At 49.3% G+C, this 22,516-nt stretch overlaps 1 protein-coding gene across 1 annotated transcript in view; it reads right to left on the bottom strand.

The window, feature by feature from the left end:
* LOC133754110 (DNA-directed DNA/RNA polymerase mu-like) overlaps nucleotides 1-9,609 on the bottom strand; it is a 29,718-nt gene extending 20,109 nt beyond the window's left edge. Inside the window, exons 1-2 of the mRNA XM_062184687.1 lie at nucleotides 9,514-9,609; nucleotides 8,037-8,144 (exon numbers count right to left, since the gene is read on the bottom strand). Of these exons, the coding sequence (XP_062040671.1) occupies nucleotides 8,037-8,144; nucleotides 9,514-9,609 (204 nt within the window). The remainder of the gene's footprint in view (nucleotides 1-8,036; nucleotides 8,145-9,513) is intronic.
* Between the last annotated feature and the right edge of the window lie 12,907 nt (nucleotides 9,610-22,516).

Genomic DNA, 22,516 nt, shown 5'->3' on the forward strand with positions numbered 1-22,516 from the left:
TTCTCTAGTACACATTTTAGGATGTTTTCTTTATGCTTTATTGTAGAGAGTTTGACAATAATGTGTCAAGGTGAAAATTTTTCTGGACATGTCTTTCAGGAGTCCTGTCTGCTTCCTGTTCTTCAATGTCCCTTTCTCCAAATTAGGGGAGTTTTCTGTAATTATTTCACTAAGTAGGCCTTCTACTCCATTCTCTCTTTCCACACCTTCAGGAACTCCTAATACTTATATATTTGATTGTTTGATAGTATCCCATAAATCTGCATCATTGTTTTTTTCAGTTTTCTAATTTCATTCTTTTTTTTTAAGATCTGACTGAATGATTTCCAAACATTTGTCTTCTAGCTCATATATTCTTTATTTTTCCTCTCCAAGTCTGTTGTGAAGGGCTTCTGCTGTATTTTTATTTATCTATTGAATTCATTTCTAATATTTCATATTGATTTCTTTTTAAAATCTCAATTTCATGGGATTTTTTTTCTTTTATGTCACATATCATTTTCTTTAGTTCATGGATTTGCTTTTGGTTGCTTTTTAGTAATCATATGATTAAGTTTTTGAATTTCATTTCCATCACATCATCAATATCTTCATCTTCACATTCTAATATTTAAATATTCTTGTGTTCCTTTAAGTGGTCATGGTGTCTCCTTATTTTTTTTAATTTCTGCATTTATTTCTAGGCTCTAGTGGAGTTAAATGTTGTTTTTTTTTCCTCCAATGGCTTTTATCTTTGAGCTTTGCCTATGTGGCTTAGTGGATTTTCTGTACTTTCAGTGAATACCAAGAGCTGTGTGGTGAGTGTGGCTAGGGAGCTCTGGTCAGTGTTCCAGGGAGGGGTGAGTAGCCAGGGTAACAACCAAGTTGGACTCAATACTTCTCCTCTTATTAAAAGAAGTGGGAGGAGAGTGGTCACATTTGTTGGTGTGATCACACTCTCACCTCCTCTCCTCCAAGCTGAGTAATGCCCAGGTGTTAGTCCCCAGTGTCTTCAGCACTCATCTGTGCTGCTGTATGAACCACACAGATGATCTGCATAGTCCTCTCTGTGAGCACAATTGCTGCAATACTTAGCTGCCCTGGCAACCAAGGAGTTCTGGTCTGTGGCTTTGTATCCAGAGCTTGCCCAGAACTATGGCTAAACCTTGCCCCCTCTCATCCAGTCACAGTGTTTTCACAGCCTCAGCACCCAGTGCTCCCATGATCAAGGATTCCAAGTGGGTCCACTCTGCTCTGCCAGCTTGTCCTGTCCACGGAGTGACTGAGGAGTTCCTGGAGCCACTGCCTGTGTGTCCTACCCTTGCAGATGCAGCCTCTAAGCTATACAGTCAGTCAGGAACATGAATTTTTCCCTCTGGTAAAATCCCTGGATCATATGCATGTACAATATCTGCTGGCCACAGACACACTATGTCATATTTTTTTTCTGGGTATGTAGAAGAGTCCCCACAGATAGCACTTCTTTTGGGTTGGGTTCAATTCTCATTTGGCCTATTGAAGGTTGGGCATGGAGAACCTGTTGGGTCAGTTGATAGTATCCCATACATCTTCAACTCTGTTTTTAAGTTTTCTAATTTCTTCCTCTTTTTTACTATGCCTGTAAAATTTCCAGAGATTTGTATTCTAACAGATATTCTTTCTTCTGCCTCACCAACTCTGTTGTTTAGGTTGTCACTGAATTTTTATATTTCATCTATTGAATTCTTAATTTCTAGTATTTCATTTTGATTTCTTCCTAAAATCTCAATTTAATGGGAAAATTTTTCATTCATGACAGATATGGTTTTATTTATCTCGTGGGTTTACTTTTGATTAGTTTTGAGTAATCCTATGTTTACTTTTTTGAATTCAATTTCTGGCATTTCTTCAATCTCTTCACCTTCACATTTTAATGTTTTTGTATTTTAATGTTGTTGTACTACTTTGCAGAGGTCATAGTGTAGTCCTTTTTCTTTTTTCTTGATTTTTGCAGTTATTTTTAAAATGTTTTTTACCCACTGATGGCTTTTTATCTTTAAACTATGCCTCTGTGTTATACATTCTGTAAATACCAAGATGTGTGTGGTACGTATAACCAGGGATTTCTGCCCAGTGCTTCAAGATGTGAGTAACTGGGATAACACCCAAGTTGGGCATGGTAGCTTTCCTTTGGTTAACAGGATGGAGAAGAATAATCACCTCTGTTGTTGTGACCACTTCTCCAGGCTGAGAAGTGCACAGTGTTAGCTCCTGGTGTGTACAGCATTCATTGTTCCAATTTTTAGTATATGTGCAGCCAAAGTGAGCACATATACAATGCTCATACACACTGCTGTATGAAGTGTACATATAGTATGTCCAGCCCCTCATGTGAGCACTGTTCCATCTGCTGTGAGCTGCTCTATACAACCAATCAGCATAGAACCCCACTACACCCTATCTCCTCTCACAGGATCACATTATTTTTTCAGTATCAGCACTCAGGACTCTCAGGGTCAAGCTGTGCAGATGGAGCTACTATACCCTGCTACCCCATCCTGACTGCATGAGAATTGAGGTGCTCTCAGAGCTCTTGTCTCTGTGTGTTCCAGCCTGCTGGATTGAGTCTTGTCCTCCCAACCAGATTCTATGCCAGTGAGATATATGGGTCTTTCTCTCTGGTAAGATATCTGGGTCACTGGCATGCACAATACCTGCCAGCCACAGCTCTGCTCACTTCACAATTGTGCTGGACACTTAGGAGAGTACTACAGGCTACACTTCCCTTTGTAGGGTTGGTTCCCCTTCCTCTTGTTGCCATGTGAGTGAAGTTGGTGCAGTGGAGACCAGTGTGTCAGTTGCTCCTGCACTCCTGTGAGTGACCTTGCTGACTGTGTGAGGGTGACTTCAAGAATTGCTGGGTGTGCATACACAGTCTGTGGCAGCCAATATGTCCTGAAGTCCAAAAGTGGTGCTAGACCTCCCACATCTGACTGCAGATCACTGTTGCAGGAGGGAGGGGGGTAGATACAGAGACACTCTGCCTTTTTTCCTTTCCTCTTGCACTCTGGGTGGGATGTGGCCCTGCTGTTCTGAGGAATCCTGGCTAAACTAAAAAAGGCACAGTTCACAAAGCTTTCCCTCTCACAATATCAACAATGATGCAGGCCCTGGAGTATTGTCTCACCTGGTTTGCCAGGGTGGGTATGTGGGGTAATTAGGGATTTTATCACAGGGATAAATCTGCAGTCCCCAATGATTTTAAGTCTGGCCTGCGGGGTTGGCATGGGTTGGAGCATCAACTTAGTCCCATGAGGCACTCCTCTCCCCTCATTCCATCAGGGACACTGAGACACAAACTGCAATAGTGAAGCACTGACAGACAGCTGGTTGTGGGAACACCTTGGCTTTCTGCATGGATGATCACACTCACATGGATGATACACACACTGAGTAGAATTCTTGTTCCCTGTGAGAGTGGGAGACCTGTATTCTATGACTGGAAAATCTGTGACTTCATGATATGTAGTGGAATGAGCTGGCCATGCCAAGGTAGCCACTGGCAAGCGATCGTCAGTTAGTCAGGAATGGCTTTGAAACCCACCTGGCTTTGGAAACTGCCTGGCAACAGGCTGTGATTGGATGGAATTTAACATGCCTGGCGACAGGCTGTGATTGGATGGGGTATGTCGCCAGGTGACAGATGCAGAAACAAAACCCAAGTCACCATGTACTTGACAAGATTTCATTTACATAAGTGCCATGTTGATGATAATAAAACAATTCGTACTCCCCAGTGGTGGATTTATTACTATTAACAAAGAAGCCAGGGAAACATACTAATTTTAATATCATAAGAGCCTGAAAATAATGGAAAAGAGGTTTTGATTAATTTTTTTAATGAACAATTTCTTAAGTGCATGAGATGGTTTGATGGTTTGCTGCATTAAAGGTATTTGGGCAAACAAAATTGGAGGGCAGTGACTGCACTTTTGAGAATCAGTTTTGACTTTGATGATTTTTGTTTCCACTGTGGAAATAAATGTTTGTAAATAAATATGGGTAAAAAAAGACCAGATTGGCTGGTCTTGGCTATATAAGCTGTTGTGCCAACTGTAATAAACGAGTCTGCAGGCTGCTCACCTCAAGCCTGCTCTCACCGGACTCCCGGGGTCTGTGTGTTGACTCCGTGCCTCTTGCCCCCACCACGCTGCTCTTCTCAGAAACGAACCCACTGCAACATTGTAGAGAATTCAACGACAACAATGATAGGGCATGATGTGTAGCTACATCTCTGAGCAATCTTTGTGTCTGGATTAAGAAACTCAGAACTCCCTGTGTGCTTGGGGCATGTCATTGAAGAGGGATCTCTGCTCACACTGAGGACTGCACAGATCCTTTGTGTGGTTCATATACATGCATGGAAGAGGTTTGTAACAACTGTGGGTTCATCTTGGTCATCAATCACATAAGGAGAGTGAAGGTCAGGCTATCATACCAGCTGAGGGGATCATGCCACCTCCTGTTGATGGCAGAGGAATTCTATCAAACCCAACTTGCAATCTCACCCCATGTTCAAGCACTGATCACTGATCACCCAGCTCCCATGCAGCACATGCCTCTGTATATCCACTGAAAAGCAGATACTCTACAGACACAGATGCCTATTTCAATGACAGATGCCACCAGAGGGAAAAAAAGTGCTCCCACAAATGCCTAAAAATTAACATAGAAATACAAGATATGTCAGCAAATAAAGCAATATGACCCTAAGATTCATTGCTAGAACCGGAAGATGAAGGAAATGATGAAATACATGGAAAGAAATAAAAAGAATGATTATAAGATTATTCAAAATCATAGAAAAGCAAATATATGACTTAAAGACATCCATGCATGATATGGTGAAAATTTTTCTGGGAGACAGAGATGTTAAAGAGAAATCAAATTGAAATTTCAGAAACAAATAATTCAATAGATGCAATAAAAATACATTCATATCATTAACAATAGACTTGTTGAGACAGAACAAGCAATAAGGAATATCTGAGCTAGAAGACAAATATTTGGAAGTATCTCAGACCAAGAGAAAAAAGAAGAAAAAATAGAAAAACTGAAAATAGTGTTCACAATTTAGGTGATACTATCAATTGACCTAATGTATGTGCCTTAGGAGTTTCTGAAGATGTGGAAAGAGAAGAGATTTCTAAGGTCTATTTAATTAATAACAGAAATATTTTTTTTTAATTTGCACAAAGCTAGGGACACACAAATACGAAAAGCACATAGAAATCTGAATAGACAAAATCAGAAAAGATTTTAACCATGACACATCATAGTGAAATGTTTAAAAGTAAAATCTTGGGGCCAGCACTGGGGTCACTTGGTTAATCCTCTGCCTGTGTTGCCGGCATCCCATATGGGTGCTGGGTTCTAGTCCCAGTTGTTCCTCTTCCAGTCCAGCTCTCTGCTGTGGCCCAGGAAGGCAGTGAAGCATGGCCCAAGTGCTTGGGACTCTGCACCCACATGGGAGACCAGGAGGAAGCACCTGGCTCCTGGCTTCAGTTCAGCACACCGCTGGCCTTGGCAGCCATTTGGGGAGTGAACCAACAGGAGGAAGACCTTTCTCTCTGTCTCTCTCTCAAAGTCTTACTCTATCTGTCAAATAAATTAAGAAAAAAGAAAAAGAAAAAAATAAGTAAAACCTAAAGATTCTAAATTATGTGTGAGAAAAATGCCACATTACCTTCAATGTTATCCAATTCCACTGAGGCTAATTTCTCATCAAAAACTCTACAACCTATGACTGAATGGAAAGACATAGCCTAAGTCCTAAAAGAAAAAAAGTAAAAACTGTCAGCCTAGCATAGTATACTCAGAAAATCTCTAATTTATAAATGAAGATGAAATAGATGTCCCAAAGCAAACTGAAATTGAAAGAATCTCCCACCACTCCTCCAGGATTACAAATGATATTTACAGGTGTGCTACACACAGAAACAGAGAAAGATAATCATCATTATGAAAGAACCTGAACTCAGAATTGTACTAGAAAAAGTAAAAAGTAATTCCAAAGCAAACAATAAGAAAATTTATGGAAAATGCCACGTCAAGCCATTATGTATAAACAAAAGCCTAAATTTAAATGGTCTAAATATTCCAATTAAAAGATGCAGACTGGATGAGTGGACAAAAAAGCAAAACTCATCTATTTTCTGCATTAAAAAAAACTTCATCAACAAAGATACAAACCAATTGAAGAACAAGGACGGAAAATATATTCCATTCTAATGGGAAGCAAAAACAAGCAAGAGTTACCATCCTCATATCAGACAAAATAGAAATTCTATTCGAAAAGACAAATGAGAACATTATGTAATGATACTAGCATTCCATATGTGTGCAAGTTGAAGTCCCTCTGGCTCCACTTCCGATCCAGCTCCCTGCTAATGCACCTGGGAAGGCAACAGAAGATGGCCCAAGTGCTTGGGCCCCTGTACCCATATGGGAGACCCAGATGAAGCTTCTGGCTTCAGCTTGGCCCAGCCCCAGTTGTAGTGGCCATCTGGGGGAGTGAATAGGAGAATGAAAACTCTCTCTCTGTCTCTGTCTCTGTCACTCTGCCTTTAAAATAATGATAAAAAAGGAATTTAATTAACACATGGCCCTCAAGTTTTCCTTGGTCAGGGCCCTGCTGCTCACACTACCACAGTTGGGTCACTGGAGAACACAGACGAGTTTGGTTCAGGGCTCTGGGGTTGAGAGAGTCAGGATCTAGAGACTGCCCAGGTGGGGGTCTTCATGCTGCCCTGCAGTGTCCTGGGGCATGAGAGCCAGCAAGACATAGCAAACCCCCAGGCTCAGAGCCTGATGCCCTGCTCTCAGCAGCATCAATCCTGCAGTGATGGCTGCCACGAGTCCCGCCTCTTCATTCTGTTGTCCTGGGGTTGGCAGTTCCTGTTGCAGGGGTAGTCCAGCCACAGTGGTCAGGCCTCCCTAAGATGCCCAGCTCCATGAGGACAGAGCTGGGGCTGTCTCCTCCACTGACTCACTTCCAGGCAGAGGAAATACTCCAGGAATCATTATGGGTGGGTGGATGGATGAGGGGATGTGCTGGTGAGTGTGTGGTTGATGGATGGATGGATGGATGAGTGGAAGGTCAGGTGGACGGGTGGGTAGGTGGCTGGAATGGCAGGTAGGTGGGTGGATGGGGGTAGATGAGGGGATGGGTTGGTGGGTGAATTCATTGATAGGTGGATATATGAGTGAAAGGTTGGATGAATGGTGGGTAGATAAGTGGATGGGTGAATGGGTGGGTAGATGGGTAGGTGGGTGGAATGGCAGGTAGGTGGGTGGATGGGGGTAGATGAGGGTAGATGGATGAGTGGAAAGTTGGGTGGATGGGTGAGTGGGTGGATGGGTAGAATGGTAGGTAGGTGGGTGGATTAGGGATAGATGAGGGGATGGGTTGGTGGGTGGATGCTTTGGTAGGTGGATGGATGAGTGGGTGAGAGCATGGACAGATGGATGAGGGAGTGCATGGGTGGATGTGTAAAGTGTGCTGCTGGCCGATGTGCAGGCCAGACCTTGAACCGCAGCTCTGCCTGCAGAGCCTGTCTCCTCTCTGCTGCACCCTGTAGGGTTTCCATCTTGCCTCTGCTGGCACCCTCCGGATCCACAAATGAAAGAGGCTCTGGCTGCCAGAGCCTGGGCCCTGGCCTGAGCACTCCTCATAATATTGTTGGCACAGTTCTCAGGGCGGGCAGCAGGGTGGTCTCCATGGTGTGAGGGAGCTGAGTCATGGGAGAGGGGCAGCAGGGCTCCATCTGCAGGAGCTGCTTCTCACCTGGCATCAGCCTAGGCCTGGGAGATCAGAGCCGGTGCCCAGCGAGCCTATGTCACGCTCAGAGCAGGGTACCCAGAGTGCTCACCAGAACCACAGGTGAGCCTCCTCGGATGGGCAGAAGGAAACCTGTCCAGCTTGTCACAGCCGCTGGGTGACAACATCATGAAACACAGCCTTGGAATCCGTACCACTTGGGTGGCCCAAATACCCCCCAAGGAAAACTAAATCTTACACAGTCCAAGTTTGGAATCACTCCTTGCAGACTGCAGAAGCAAACTGAAAATTGCTCCAGAAGAACTGGATTTTCACCCAGACTTCGGGATAGAGCAAAAATACAACTCTAAGGGAAATGAACATCTTGGAGTTAAAAATCACAGAGTGTACCAGAGACAGAGCACTGTGAAGGAGAGACAGAAAATGCAACCCCTAATAGAAACAGGCAGGATGTGAGATTCCAGAATTATCAAGTACTCGGAGGTACATGTTTACAGGCATAAATGACCATGGTGAGTGCATGCATGAAACAGCCAACAAGCACTTCTAGAAAAGAAAAATGTAACATGGATTTCCCCCCACTTTCCATTTTAAATAATCATATACTCATAGGAAGGTGCAAAGGTGATGGAGAGAAGGCCTGTGCACCTGCCACCTGGTTCCATATAACAGTTAGAGGTACCTAACTAAAAACAATCACCCTCCTTGTAGCTGCTGCTGCTGCAGCCATAGGAGAATGGGGGGAGAGCCCACAATTTGATTGGTGGAGAACCAGGACACTGCCAGATGCAAAGCACTAATGTGGACATTGATGGATGGAGAAGCAATGGGGTCATGGCATGGATGAGAAAGACCCCAGGGTCCCCAAGTGCTCAGAAGCTGAGTCCACAGTTTGGTGCTGCTGACATCCCTGGGTGGTTCTCCTTTCTTCACTTGTTCACTGACAGTAGCAACTTTTCCCTCCCCAAAGCCAGGCCAGCTCACTGCCCTTTACTGCCCCTCCTGCCTCAAGCCCAATCTGAGCCCAGCCCTTTGGCCTCCGCACCTCCAGGTCCTGGGATCACCTTGGAAGGGGCAGCATGGCCCCATGTGCCCCTCAGACTCGCTGCCACTGAGCAGGTTTTCCAAGGCAGAAAGCAGTGATTTCTGACAGCGCTTCTTTTGAGAGAGGGAGTTTGTGTTCTCCCCTGTTCCACAGAAATGCCCTAGGTGCCATGACAGCACTGTGCCCAGCACTATGAGAGCCAAGGGCTGCGGTGTGGTGAGGGCACACAGAGGCGCCCTGAGACCACATGAGGCTGCACAGATGCCCTGCTGAGCCTGTCACTCAGGTCTCCTGGGATTCACTCCCATCTGGTGAAACACCGCGAGGCAGAACCACACAGCTGAGCCTCTCCGAACCCACAGCAACTATGGCCAAGAAAATGGTGATCGCTCATCCAAGCCACCAAACCTTGCAGGTGACTGATGATGCACTAATGGACAACTGGGACTCCTGGAAGAGCCGCTGCCCACTCCACACATGTCCTCAGTCTCACTGCCTGCCTGACACCCTCTTCCTTTGATTTATTTTCCCTCTTTAGGTAATTATCTCTTCTTTACTGAACTCGGCCACTTGCCGCTGAAGCCCAGTTGAAGTTGCTCTTGCTCCATGCAGCCCCCCTGAAGTGCTAGCTGTTGACCTCATGCCCAACCTCATCTCTCACGGCACTCACCATCCCCCCCGCCCTGCTCGTCTGGCACACAGCAGCAGAAGTCACTTTAATGATCATTGTGAAACTCCTCTTGGGGGCCGTGTCTTTTCTCACCATCCCCAGAGCCCAGTACTGAATGGGTTCAGTAACTCAGGGCTTCCACTTGTGCTGAGGAGGCTGGGGCACCTTGCACAGCCCTTCACAAGGGTCCCCAGTGTCCATGGCAGGGCCAGTGCCTGGAGGCCATGGAAAAAGCAGGCAGGATGTAGATAAGGCCACCCAGGTGACTGGGGGGAAGAAATAAAGCTCGTATGTCTCCAGGAAGAAGGCTAGAAAATACTCAGATGCTCCGAGAGAGACAAGGTCTAAAGACAAACTGTGTTATAGCACCAGCTTACCTAAATTTGCCCACGCATCAGAACAGCAGAGAGCACCTGTTAAAATACACTTTCCCAGGTCTTACTGCAGGCCTGCGAGGGAGCACACAATTCTGGATTTTGAGGAAACATCCCAACTGATTTTTATGATAGGGAAAGTTTGGGAACAATTGCCACATGTAAGAAAGAAAATATATGGAATGTGGAACATGTGATGCCAAGCATCCATGCATCCATCTACCCATCTGCCATCCATCCAGCAACCTATCCACCTCTACTCATCTATTCATGGATCTGTCAATCCATCCATCCATCAATCTACCTGTCCATCCATCAATCTACCCATCCATTCATTAAGCATTTAATGAGCGGCAACTACATGTCAGGCTCTGTGTTTAGTGGAGGAGAAGGAAGAGCAAAGAAAATGTTTAGCCTTTCAGAGTCTAAAGTCCAGTGGACAAGTCTGTAATGAGTCAGTAACTGATCATTAATTAGTAAGTGCCAGGAAGCAGTAAAGATCAAGGTTACCACAAGCATATACTTGGCCATATAGCACCTGGATCCCTCTCCTCCCTCACATGACCTAAATGCAGCCAGCCAAGCACTTCCACCAGGGAGTTCCACATATGGAGAAGTGATAAAGGAGCAGGGACTGTGAGAGGTAAGCACTCACTGTCAGTCTAGCGACCAGGGCTCCCCACAGTGGTCATCATCTGCATTCGTAATCAGTTGCTACAGAGCAAATTGCTGCAGACCTTTGTGACCCTCCAGTGTCTGTAGGTCATGAATGCAGGCACAGATTTGCTGCATCCTCTAGCTCAGGGTTTCTCACAAGGCTGCAACCAGGAGGCAGTAAGGGCTGCAGTCCCATCTGAAGGCTCCGATGGGAAGAGATCAGCTCCCAAGCTCACTCATGTGCTTCTCAGCAGGATCTGGTCCCAACTGGGGTCTTGGCACAGGGTTTGAGTTTCTTGCTGGATCTTGGCTGGAACCTCTTTCTGTTCTTTGCCATAGGAAGCTGACAACATGGCAGTTGCCTTCCATCAGAATAAACAAGCAAGAGGTTACAAGAGGCAAGGGAGATGGAAGCCAGAGACTCGTTATTATGAAGCACCAGAATTGCTGTTATTCTGTGAAGTACTACAGTCATTATGGGTGGGCCACCAGGCCAAGTATACATTCAGGGAGAGAAGACCCTAGTAGGTGTGAGTACCAGGAACTGGGAAACCATGGGAGCCACCTCATAATTGGTCCAGCAAGTCCCTGACAGGTGCTGGCCATGGGTTTGGGCTGTTTCTAGCATCTCCCACCCTTGATCCCAGTGCACTCTCTGAGATCCTCTTTTTACCCTTCTAGGGGATTCCATGTGTGGCATGGTGTCTTTCTTTCTGAGTCCTCCCTTGGATTCCATCACTGGGGACCAAGAATGTTGGCTGAGCAGAGGCTCTTCAGGCACAGCTGGGAATTCAGGGTCCCATCAGGCAAAAGGAGTGCAGGAGGTTGCAGTCAATTCAACCCATCATGGGTGCCAAGAGCCATACCCACAACAGGTGCTCAGTAGATATGCACCTAACTGACAGGTCAATGTTGCTGGCCTAGGGGGCAGAGCTTGCTGCAGTTTAGGACAGGCATCCAGAATCCATCCATTTGATCAAACGGTATTTATTGAGCACCTACTAGGTATTCTAGATGTTCTAGAATGGTTTTAGATGTTGTGGACATAGCCCTCATTGTAGTTAATGGTGATAAAGATTTACAAAGAATAAAATATATAATTTCATGGTACATACTAAATATTGGAAAGAAAAATAAAGCAGAAAGGGAGGGGGTGGGTCCCACGATAGGCATGGGAGGGGTTCAGGCAGAGAAAGCCTCCCTGTGGGGCTGACTTTCCCTCCATCTTGGAGACCAACACATGGAGGAAGATGAATCCTGAGTCTCGGGCCGAGGGCTGTGCCACTGGAACTGTGTTGGGGAGAGGGGGTGATAGGTACAGCACAGTGTGGCCCAAGAAGAAGGCTAAGCCCACCTCTCAGGAGAGCCCACAGGGTAAAGATATGTGATAGTCAGCTGAGGGGCTGTCCTCTGGCGGTAACAGGAACAACAAGATGATGATGGTGCTGATGGTGAATATGATGGTAATGAGTGGTGACGGTGATGATGATGGTGATGGCAATGATGGTGTGGTAGTGATAATGGTGATTATGGTAGTGATAATGTTGATGGTGGTGGTGATGATGGTGGTGATGGTAATGATGAGGATGATGATAGTGATGATAATGATGGTGATGATGAAGGTACTGATGATGGTAGTGGTGATGATGGTGATGATTAAGGTGTTGATGATGGTAGTGGTGGTGATAATGATGGTGATGATGGTGATAATGATGGTAGTGGTGATGATGGTGATGAAGGTGTTTATGATGGTAGTGGTGGTGATGATGATGATGATGGTGGTGATGAAGATGATGATGGTAGTTGTGATGACAATGATCATGATGGTGGTGATCATGATGATGATGGTGATGATGATGGTAGTGGTGATGATGGTGATTATGATGATGGTGTTGATGATGGCAGTGGTGGTGATGATGGTGATGATGGTGGTGATGAAAGTGATGATGGTAGTAGTGAGGATGATGATGGTGATGATGATGATGATCATGATGATGATGGTGATCATGATGATGATGGTGATGATGATAGTGGTGGTGATGATAATGACAATGAACTCAATCAATTACTGCATGTGTTACACATGTTGCAAAGCCTCATCCAATGCTCACAGTAACCTTGCAGTTTAGGTGCTAAATCTAGAAAGAGGAGCAACTTGCTCAGCATCTTCCAGTAGGAGGCAAGGGGAGATCCTAACCTGGCCTCATCAGCATCAAGTCTCAGCCCAGAAACACATGGGCAGGGGAAGGGTAGGGGAACAGATTCCTGGCCTGAGCACTGGGAAGTTACTGCAGTAGAAGACTCCAGGCCGGCCCTGCTCAGCAGCACCAGCTTTCAGGCCTGTGAGGAGGAGCAGCTGGCCTCACAGCCATGGAAGATGAATAGACAGCTTCACTGGGCATGAGAAAGGCAGGGCTGTGACCACGGGCAACAAGAGACCAAGGCTACAGCAAGCATCCCAGGAGCTCTGCCATCAACTGGCAGTAACTGATGTGGCATGGTTGTCTTGGCCCATCTGGCTTTGTCTATAGCTCTAACAGATCTTTCATATTGGTAGTAATGAAACAAGTTGAAAATTTAAACCAATGAAAAAGGAATATAACTAAGTAAACTGACAATTAATGACAACAAACAAGGCCTTTTGCTTCTGACCATAGTAGTAACAGGGACTCAATTTACACACACACACCTGACCTTCTACAACTAAAAAAAAAAAAACAGGCAATAATCACAGGAAATCATGGCTTTACTGGGCAACAGGAGCATGGTGCAGTGATCTCTAAGAGGAAGAAGAGAAGTAATGAGGCCCTGGGGTGCCAGCTTACTTCCAGATGAGAGTTTCCAGGTCACAGGACAGAGGGGAGCTCAGGCAGAAAGCAGGGCTCCCCTCAAGCTGCAGGCAGAGCTGAGAACAGACAGACCTGGGAGAATCTAGCAGGAGCAAGACAGAGCAGCAGGGTGTCAGAGTCTGAAGGTCAGCCAGAGTGGGTGCTGCAGAGCTGTGCTCTCAGGGAGAGGCTGGGCTCAGACCAGCCCAGGCATGGGAGGGAGCTCGTAAAGCTTTGGGGAGGAACTACTGGGAAGGGTTTCCAACTCTTAGAGGACCTGCTGTGGTTGACATTCACTCCAGCCAGGCAGGGAACCTCCCATAGCCCACAGTACTGAAGAGGCTACTTGAAGGGGGCTTTGTCAGTGGGCTTGACCAAAGGATGCTCTGTTCCCACCTGACAAAGCAGAATAGCCTCAAAACTACCAAACCGTGGGGCTGGTGTTGTGGTGCAGTGGTTGAAGCTGCTGCCCACAACTCCAGCATCTCATAGGGGCTCCAGGTCCTGTTCCTGCTGCTCCACTTCCATTACAGCTCACTCCTAATGGCCTGGGAAGGCAGGGAAAGATGGCCCAAGTATTTGGGTCACTGCCACCCACATGGAAAACCTGGATGAAGCCACTGGTTCCTGGCTTTGGTCTGGCCCATCCTTGGCCATTGCAGCCATCTGAGAGTGACTGATGGATGGAAGATTTCTGTCTCTAGGTCTGTCTGTGCAACTCTTTCAAATAAATACAAATATTTACTAAAAAAATACATCAAAATCTGCCCTGGGAGCATGACTGCATCTCACACAAAGTTCAAAAACAGCTATGGAACATGAAAGAAATCCATTACCCAACATGAGATGCACAATAATCTTTTTAATTATCAGCCATGCACAGAAACAAGAAAATGTGACCCAGAACGGATGGACTGGAACAGACCCAGACAGGATGCAGGTGCTGAAGTGAGTGGCAGGACACTAGTGCAGCCAGTGAGCAAGCCCTGTGTGTGCTGGGGAAGGCATGGGAAGAACAGGCACTCAGGGGGAGCTCCTCTGTCAGGGATGACAGGGGCCAAATCAGACATCGAGATATGAAAAGTGCAACGCCTGGGATGTGGATGGGTCTAGCAGCCAGTCAGGGAAGCAGAGCAGAATACGAACATTACAGAGCTCTGTGAACAGCAGAGAAGGTACAGAAACCCCAAAATGTGATTCAGTGGGGAGAGGGAAGAAGGAGGAGGAGGAAGAAAGACAGCTAAAATTTATTCAAAGAAGTATTGTTCAAACATTTCTGAAAATGATAAAATCTAATAATGCACAGGCAAGAAACTTGATCAGTGCAAGTACAGGGAACATTATAAAACTAGGCTATGACCTTCAAGTATCATCCCTGTTCCTGGTTCCAGCTTCCTGCTAATGTGCACACAGGGAAGCAGCAGGTGATGGCTCAGAAAGCTGGGTCCCTGCCATGCATGAGAGAGACCTGGATGGAGTTCCTGGCTCCCAGCTTCTCCTTGTCTCTGTCCCAGCTATGTGGACATTTGAGCAGTGAACCAGTGGATGTGAGATCTCTGTCTCTCTGGTTAAAAAAAAGTAGGCAGAGAGAAAGCAGAGGTTATGGAAATGAGAGGAAGAACAGAAGACTTTTCACTGGAAACAATAAAAGCCAAAAGGAAGTGGAATCATATTTTTAAGGAACTGAAAAGAAAAAGTGTCAACCCAGAATCCTGCACAGCAGGGAAATGACTTTCAAAGGTGAAAGTGAGTGAACAGCAGGGGTTGGTGAAGACCAGGAGATGGCAGAGTCTCAAACACTGCTGGTGAGGCTGTACCACAGGGCAGCTGCTGTGCATAGGAGCCTGGCAGTCTCTCAGAGCTTCTGCTGGACCTGGCAACTCCACAACGGGGCAGAAGACAACCCAAGGTAGCTGAAGAAACATTTCCTTGGGAAACTTGCACATGAATTGTGTCCAGAACAGCTGAAGCATCAAAACCCTAATCCCCAGCAGCTGGGGAATGGACAGCACATCCAGTCATATGGTGGAATATGACTCAGCCCTCAGAAAGACCGAGTCACAGTCAGCTGCAACATGGCGGATGACAACAGCAAGGCAGTAGCTCCACACAGCATGAGTCCAATGACAGGAAGTGCCAAGAATAGGCAGGACCATAGACAGTGGGCAGAGCTGGGGCTGCCCAGGGTTGGGGAGTGAGTCGAGGCGGTCCAAGTGGCTGGAGAGCAGGCATGGCTGTGAGGTTTTCTTATGCAGGTCACAAAATAAAATCTCTTTAAGGCTATCTCTTTAAGGCTATCATCATCTATTTATAGCAAAAATAATTGAATGTGAGGTTTATAATGTAAGTAGAAATATAGTGTGTGGCAGCCTACTGGACAAAAGAGCACAGAGAGAAGCTGGAGTTCTTGTTTAGACTTCTTAAACCTCCAAAGTAGCTGTAGTGCCCACGTGGGACCCCAATGGCAGAGTTGTTATCTGCAGGTGTAGGATGCACACCCTAAAGAAAAAGCTAAAAATTGTGTTATGTAACGGGGCAGCACAGGATAGGAAAGACAGTCATAGAAAACAATCAACAGCCCCCCCCCCCAAAAAAAACAGGAAGAAGAAGAGATAAAATGAACAAAGACCAGCATTGACAAGAAGAAAGCACCAGGAAGTTGTTGGATTTAAATCAAATTGTGTTAGCAATCATGTTGCATTTGCACAGTGTTAATTCCCCAGTGAAAAGGCACACAGGAGAGAAAAGCAAGACCCAGATATGTGCTGTGTGCAATAAATCCACTTTGTGGTTTTTGTTATTGTTGTCTTTAAAGATTTAATTTATTTATTTGAAAGGCAGGAGAGAGAGAGACAGAGACAGAGAGACAGAGACAGAGATACAGAGACAGAGACAGAGAGAATTGATCTTCCATTCACTGGTTCACTTCCAAAATGGCTGAAACAGGCTAGGCTGATGCCAGGAGCCAGGAACTCCATCAGGGTCTCCCACATTGATGCAGGGGTCCCAAGCACCTGGGCCATTCTCGACTGCTTTCCCAGGATGCTGGATCAGAGATACAGCAGGGGCTGGCGCTGTGGCACAGTGAGTTAAAGCCCTGGCCTGAAGTGCTGACATCCCATATGTGTGCCAGGTTCTAGTCCCAGCTGCTATTCTTCTGATCCAGCTCTCTGCTATGGCCTGGGAAAGCAGTAGAAGATGGTCCAAGTCCTTGGTCCCTTGCACCCACGTGGGAGATCTGGAAGAAGCTCCTGGCTCTTGGCTTCAGACCGGTGCAGTTCTGGGCAATTCAGCCATCTGGGGCATGAACCAGTGGATGGAAGACTTCTCTCTCTGTCTCTACCTCTCTCTGTAACTCTGTCTTTCAAATCAATAAAATAAATCTTAAAAAAAAGGTACAGCAGCTGGAACTCGAACCTGGGCTCTGATATGAATGCAGGTATCAGAGGTGGCAGCTTAACAAGCTGTACCACAATGCTGACCCCTTAACCCACTTGGAATCTAGACACAAATTGGTTTTAAGGGAAGGGATGGGATTCTTCATCATGTGATACCTGAACAAAGCTGGGGTGTTGCAACACTTCTGGGGGACAGGTCCTTGGGGCATTCACAGACTGTCGGTGTGTGGACCCCAGCACGAGGCTGAGGAGCTGGAAGGGGGTGGGTCCCAGGAGGGTTTGGGCTGCAGCCCGTGCATGCCCAAGGATGGTGCTGTGGGCTGGAGATGAGACTCTGGAGGAGGGCCACTGGGCATGGGTGGTCCCTGGGGGACTGGACAGCAAAGGGGAAATGTGAGCCAGAGGCCCCGCGAGAGACAGAGCCACGCATGAAGCTGGGGGATGAGGATGGTGTGAGGAGAGTCAGGTTGGGGAGGGGGGTGTCGCACTGACTCTAGGAACCTGCGCTATGCACCTGCTGGGTGACAGCCCTGAGTGGCTGACTCTGGGGCAGTACAGAAAAGAGGGCTCACAGCATGGCCTCCAGGATGCTGGACCAGGTCTGTGCAGTCCCACCTGCCGTGGGAGCCTCTGGAAAGCAGCACTTCCCACACCCCCTCCCCTGACGCCTTGTGAGGCTTGCAGGGAGTATCTCAGTCTCTGCACACGCCCCTCCCTGGATGCTGAAAAGCTGTGGGGATCCAGGGGAGAAATGACCCGTGGGCAGGTGTGGGGAGGAGACTCAGACAGGCAGAGCTGCAGCACCTGTGGGCCTGCCGGTGAGTCCCTGACTCAGCCTCTCCCTCTGTGGCTGATGTGGGGGTGCCCCTTGCCAGTTGCCAGCGCTCTGGGTGCTCAGTGCCACAGGGAGAACATGAAAATCAGCAGGGGCCGGTGCTGTGGCACAGTGGGTTAAAGCCCTGTCCTGAAATGCTGGCTTCCCATATAGGTGCCGGTTCTAGTCCTGGCTGCTCCTCTTCCAGTCCAGCTCTCTGATAAGGCCTGGGAAAGCAGTGAAAGATGGCCCAAGTGCCTGGGCCCCTGCACCCATATGGGAGACCCAGAGGAAGCTCCTGGCTCATGGCTTTGGATCAGTGCAGCTCTGGCCATTGCAGCTAGCTGTGGAGTGAACCAGCGGATGGAAGACATCTCTCTCCTCTCTCTCTCTCTCTCTTTCTCTACCTCTCTCTCTCTCTGTCTCTCAAATAAATAAAATAAATCTTAAAAAAAAAAACATTGCATCAGAAGGAGCTCCAGGAGAGCCTGCCTAGGAAATGCCTCCTCCTTCCCCAGTGAGGCAGCAGGGCTATCTTACCCATTGCACACATGAGGAAAATGGAGGCTGTTATCGGGCAGCGGGATCTGAACCCCCGCCCAGCCTGTGCCTTCAGAACATCTGGTGCCAGGAGGCGCTCTAAGCATCGCTGGGACAGTCAAGGTGACCAGTCAAACCTGAGGTAACTTCAGCATGTGGAGTTTCAACATAAATTCTCACAGCACTGGGTCATAACCAACAGAAGCAAATTGGAACCCAGGAGTCCGTGGAAGGAATGGATGCAGGGAAGGGGAGGCTCTCCTTGCGGGGTGGGGGGTGGTGGAATCTGCCCGTTGGTGATTTTCGAAGGGCAGGTGGGACCAGAAAAGCACGGCTTGGCACAGCAGCCCCTGGTTTCTGCCGCTTCCTGCCTGGATATTTCCTAAAGCAATGATGCGACAGCACACCCATGCAGCCACCCTGCAGGAGCCGGCCCACACGTCGTCCTAAAGCAGGTGCTGTGCTGCAGGGGAACCCTAGGCCTTACTGCAGGCCCCATGGTGGGCGGGGCTGAACCCTGAGCAGGCAGCCTGGGGGCAGGGCCAAGTCAGGAGGGGGAGTGGTAGTGGGCGGGCCGAGCCAGGAGCTTGGAGGCACTGGGCGGGGCCGGTCCTTGGCTCCCCATTGCCCAGCGCCCTGGAAGCACCTGCAACTTGGTGATGCTCTGAGCTCACAGTGAGTTCGCTGGGACGGACGCCCATCAAGGAGCGCCTGCACTTCATTCAGGCAAACGTCATCAAAACTCAAACTTCACGGGTGGGAGTCTGGCATGGAAAGACGGGCCGGTAATCCCAGAGACTTCGCCCACGAGGGTGACCCAGTGGGGAAGCCACTGCCCCAAGTGAGCAAAGTGAACGCAAGCAGGGACCGGACAACCAGCAATCGCGTGCATCTGTTCCATGGTGTCCCCACCCCAAGCGGCCAGCCTGGACCCCTGAATGCAGGGACAGCGTAGAGGGATCGGGTGCCTGTGACCACCATGCTGGGGGCACGCAGCTCTGCGGAAGACGCAGTGGCTGTTCCAGAACACAGAGGGGCTCTGTGCAGCCGGGACAGGAGCCCAGGCTCTCAGAGGTGATGCTGCGGGTGCTGGGTGGAGCACGCGTGTGCTCTGAGGACCAGGGAGCTACAAGGCACTGGCGCGAACTACAATGTGGGTGCCTGTGGCGGTGTGGTCTGTCCTTGTTCCTGGAAACACGCAGAGACCTGGATCCCCTACCTCAGTCAGGTGTGGGTGCAGCCCTGGCGCAGCTCCCCCCTAACCCCCCACTCCCGGAGACAGCCCCAAGGTCAGCGACCGTAGATACCTCGGGGAAGGCCTGGACGGGCTCTACAGAACGCGGCTGGAGCCGCTTCTGCTGGGCCACCAGCAAGGCCGAGCTCACCGCCCGTGTTGGGTGGGGATGCCACTGCTGTGACCCACACTCAGTCCCAAGATAGGGCTGACCTGTGCCCTGACCCCAGGTTCTCAGGCCTCTGAGTCCTTGTCTCCCCAGGCCAGGCCTTGCAGTGACGGCGCCCCCTTGTGTCCAGAGAGAGAAGTGCAGCTCATCACCCCACCCACACCCCAGAATTCCTCCTCGTTCCACAAGCCAGCCTATCACCCCTGTTCATTTCATCATTTTATTCTCGCATTTGCTCACTTGTTCTTTCAGGCACTCACTGCATAGCGGGTACCGACCTGACCCTTGGAAGCCCAAGGATGGGTTGCTCCCAAGCTTTAGCCTCCAGGACTGCTCAGTCCAGTGGAGGAACAAGGTAGGTGCTGTGCTTCCTGGAGGAAAGGCACCACAGATTATCAAGGAAGGCTTCCAGGAGGAGGCGACCCCTTTGGTCTCCTTTCAGCTTTCTGATGCTGCCAGCCTACAGTTCCCCAAAGCTCTTCCTGTCTGCCCTGTGGCTGGGGCACTGCCATCCTCTCCTTCATAACCAAGCCATGACTGTTGTGATGGCATTGGCCCATCAGTGGGGGCAGAGTCCTGACAGCCCAGTCACCTCTGAGGGTCCACCCACAATCATGGCAAACTACAGTCTTGGAGGGATGTTCTATCTCCCCTCTGGGGGATGCTGCAGCACTCGGGGCTGGGATGTCCTCTAACTGAAATCCCACTGCTCTGCCCTTGGGGATGCTTGGTGGACATGTGCTGCCTGCAGGACACAGCCTCCCATATCAGCTCCCTGTGGGTCCAAAGGCACCGTGACTCTCATCCCCCACACTCATCCACCTTTGGCTGGAATCTGCCCGTGCCACTTCCAGGGACACAGAGCTGGCCACTAGGGGCAGTGGTGAACCTCTTTCTGGAGCCATGATGGGCCAGATGTGGCTCCTCCCATGGCTCCTCAGGGGGGTCCACCTGGTGGCCAGTGCAGCTTCAGAAGGCTGAGCCCCTGAAGTTCCCCAGGTGCCCCAGACCCAATGCCCAGGCCCTGGCCTCCCTCCTGCTCCCCCACACCTCCGCGCTTACCCCTCCTCCTCTTCATTCTTCCCCTGGAACCTCCTGGCTGATTCCACTCCATCAGGAATCTTCAGCTGACCACCACTTCCTGGGTAGCCTTGCCCCACCCCATCCCCCCCCCAGGGTTCTGAGCAGACCCTGCACCCTGGACCACTGCTGTGCTTGCTGCTGGAGACTGGATGTCCTGCAGAGACAGTAGGTCCCCACGTCCAGACACTGCCTGGTCCACGCAAGTGTCCCACGAATTCTGGGCCCTGAACACCCTGAGCACAGGAACTCAGCAAACACTCGACCTTCCCCACCCACCCCTCACCCTTCTCCCTGCTGCCACTCTCATGACCGGGGACTCTGCTGGGGCTAGAATCCTGCAATGCAGTCATCTTTCCACCCACACTTCTGCTCAGGCCCCATCTCAGCAGTGTGGGCACCACCATTACCATGACGACCACTGTGTGATGTACATGATGAGCCTGTCCATCAGCAGTGTAATGCTATGAGTCCCCCAGCATCCCAAGGTCTTGCTCATGTCCAGGCTAGAGGTGGGGGATGAAGCAGGGCCAGAGCAGTGCCTTGTCCAGGCCCCCTTGGCTCCAAAACCCAGCCTCGGGGTGCACAGGCGGCATCAGCAGGCATGGTGAGCACACAGCTGGGACTCGGTGGGTCTGGTCATTGCCTGGGAATCTGCATTTCTGACATGTTCCTGGGTGAGGCAGCTGCTGCTGGCCCCGTACCACAAGAACCACGAATTGTGCCACACGTCTGTGAGCAGCCCAGACATCTCTCTGTGGTTCCTGATGGCCCCTGCTCTGCCACAGCCTCTGGGTCTGCAGTCCAGAGCCTCACAGGGAGATTCACCTGGCCCAGCAGTGTTGTGGTTCAGGCTAGGCTGGGCAGTCCACTCAGCAAGCTCCCTCAAAGCCAGTTCCCAGTGCCCTGTGCAAATCTGACTACACCCTCACCAAGTTAATTATCTGACCTTGAAGGCCCCACGCAAGGTCTCAGCTCATGCAGCCAATGCATATGATAAATATAGGGCCTGGGCCCGTTCCCATGTGGTCTCCTGTCACTGTTTTAATAACCATGGACGAGTCTTGGGAACCAATTACAAAACTAGGACAGTCTTTTTTTTATTTTTATTTTCTGAAGCAACTTAGTTTTCAACTCCAAAAACTTGGGGGCCGGTCTGGGAGGGTTTTGCCACAGCTCCCCCGGCATGAGTCCTGCTCAGAACCTGCAGCTCTTCTCCTAAATACGGGCCCAGTCACTTTCTGCTCCCACCCCCACCATCCCTCACCCTCCACCAATGTCCTCACCACACCTGTCACCATCGGACTTGAACCGGGCTGTGGCTTGGGAGTCCTTGGCCTTCATCCCTGCTCACCATGTGTGCTTAGCCTCCAGGGTGCCTGAGCCCACTGGCTGGGCCTGGGGATGCTGGAGGAACCTGGGGACTGCTGGGGTCAGAGTTCTGGGAGATCATAGGCCAGGCAGCTGCAGGCCAGGCCTCATGAGGTCACTCTTGGGTCTCAGGGCTTAGAGGTCTGCTGTCTGACTTCTCTGCCTTCCTGGCAATTTCCTGCATCTGGGCCCAACCTGGCTGAGGCATGATGTGTCTGCTTAACATCAGACGACACGGAGCTGTCACAGGCTCCAGCCCAGGTCAGTGGCAGGCACGGGGTGGGCAGAAGGGGCCTCCAAATGTGCACCCTGGATTGTCTGCCCTCTCCCCTCCCATGTGTGAGGCCAGCCTGGCCAGCTCTTCCCCTTGCTCCCTTGCTCCATTGGCTCCCTACTGCTTGTCATGCATGGTGGCATTAGCACAGCACTGCCTGCCCCTGATTCAGGTCCTCAGAGGATGGCCTTCCACCCCTGCCCCCCAACATAGGTGCAAATCCTGGGTCTGGGATGCCCAGCCTGTGACCCTGGCCCAGACACC

This window comes from Lepus europaeus, chromosome Y, assembly GCF_033115175.1.
Source record: "Lepus europaeus isolate LE1 chromosome Y, mLepTim1.pri, whole genome shotgun sequence".
Lineage (NCBI taxonomy): Eukaryota > Metazoa > Chordata > Mammalia > Lagomorpha > Leporidae > Lepus > Lepus europaeus.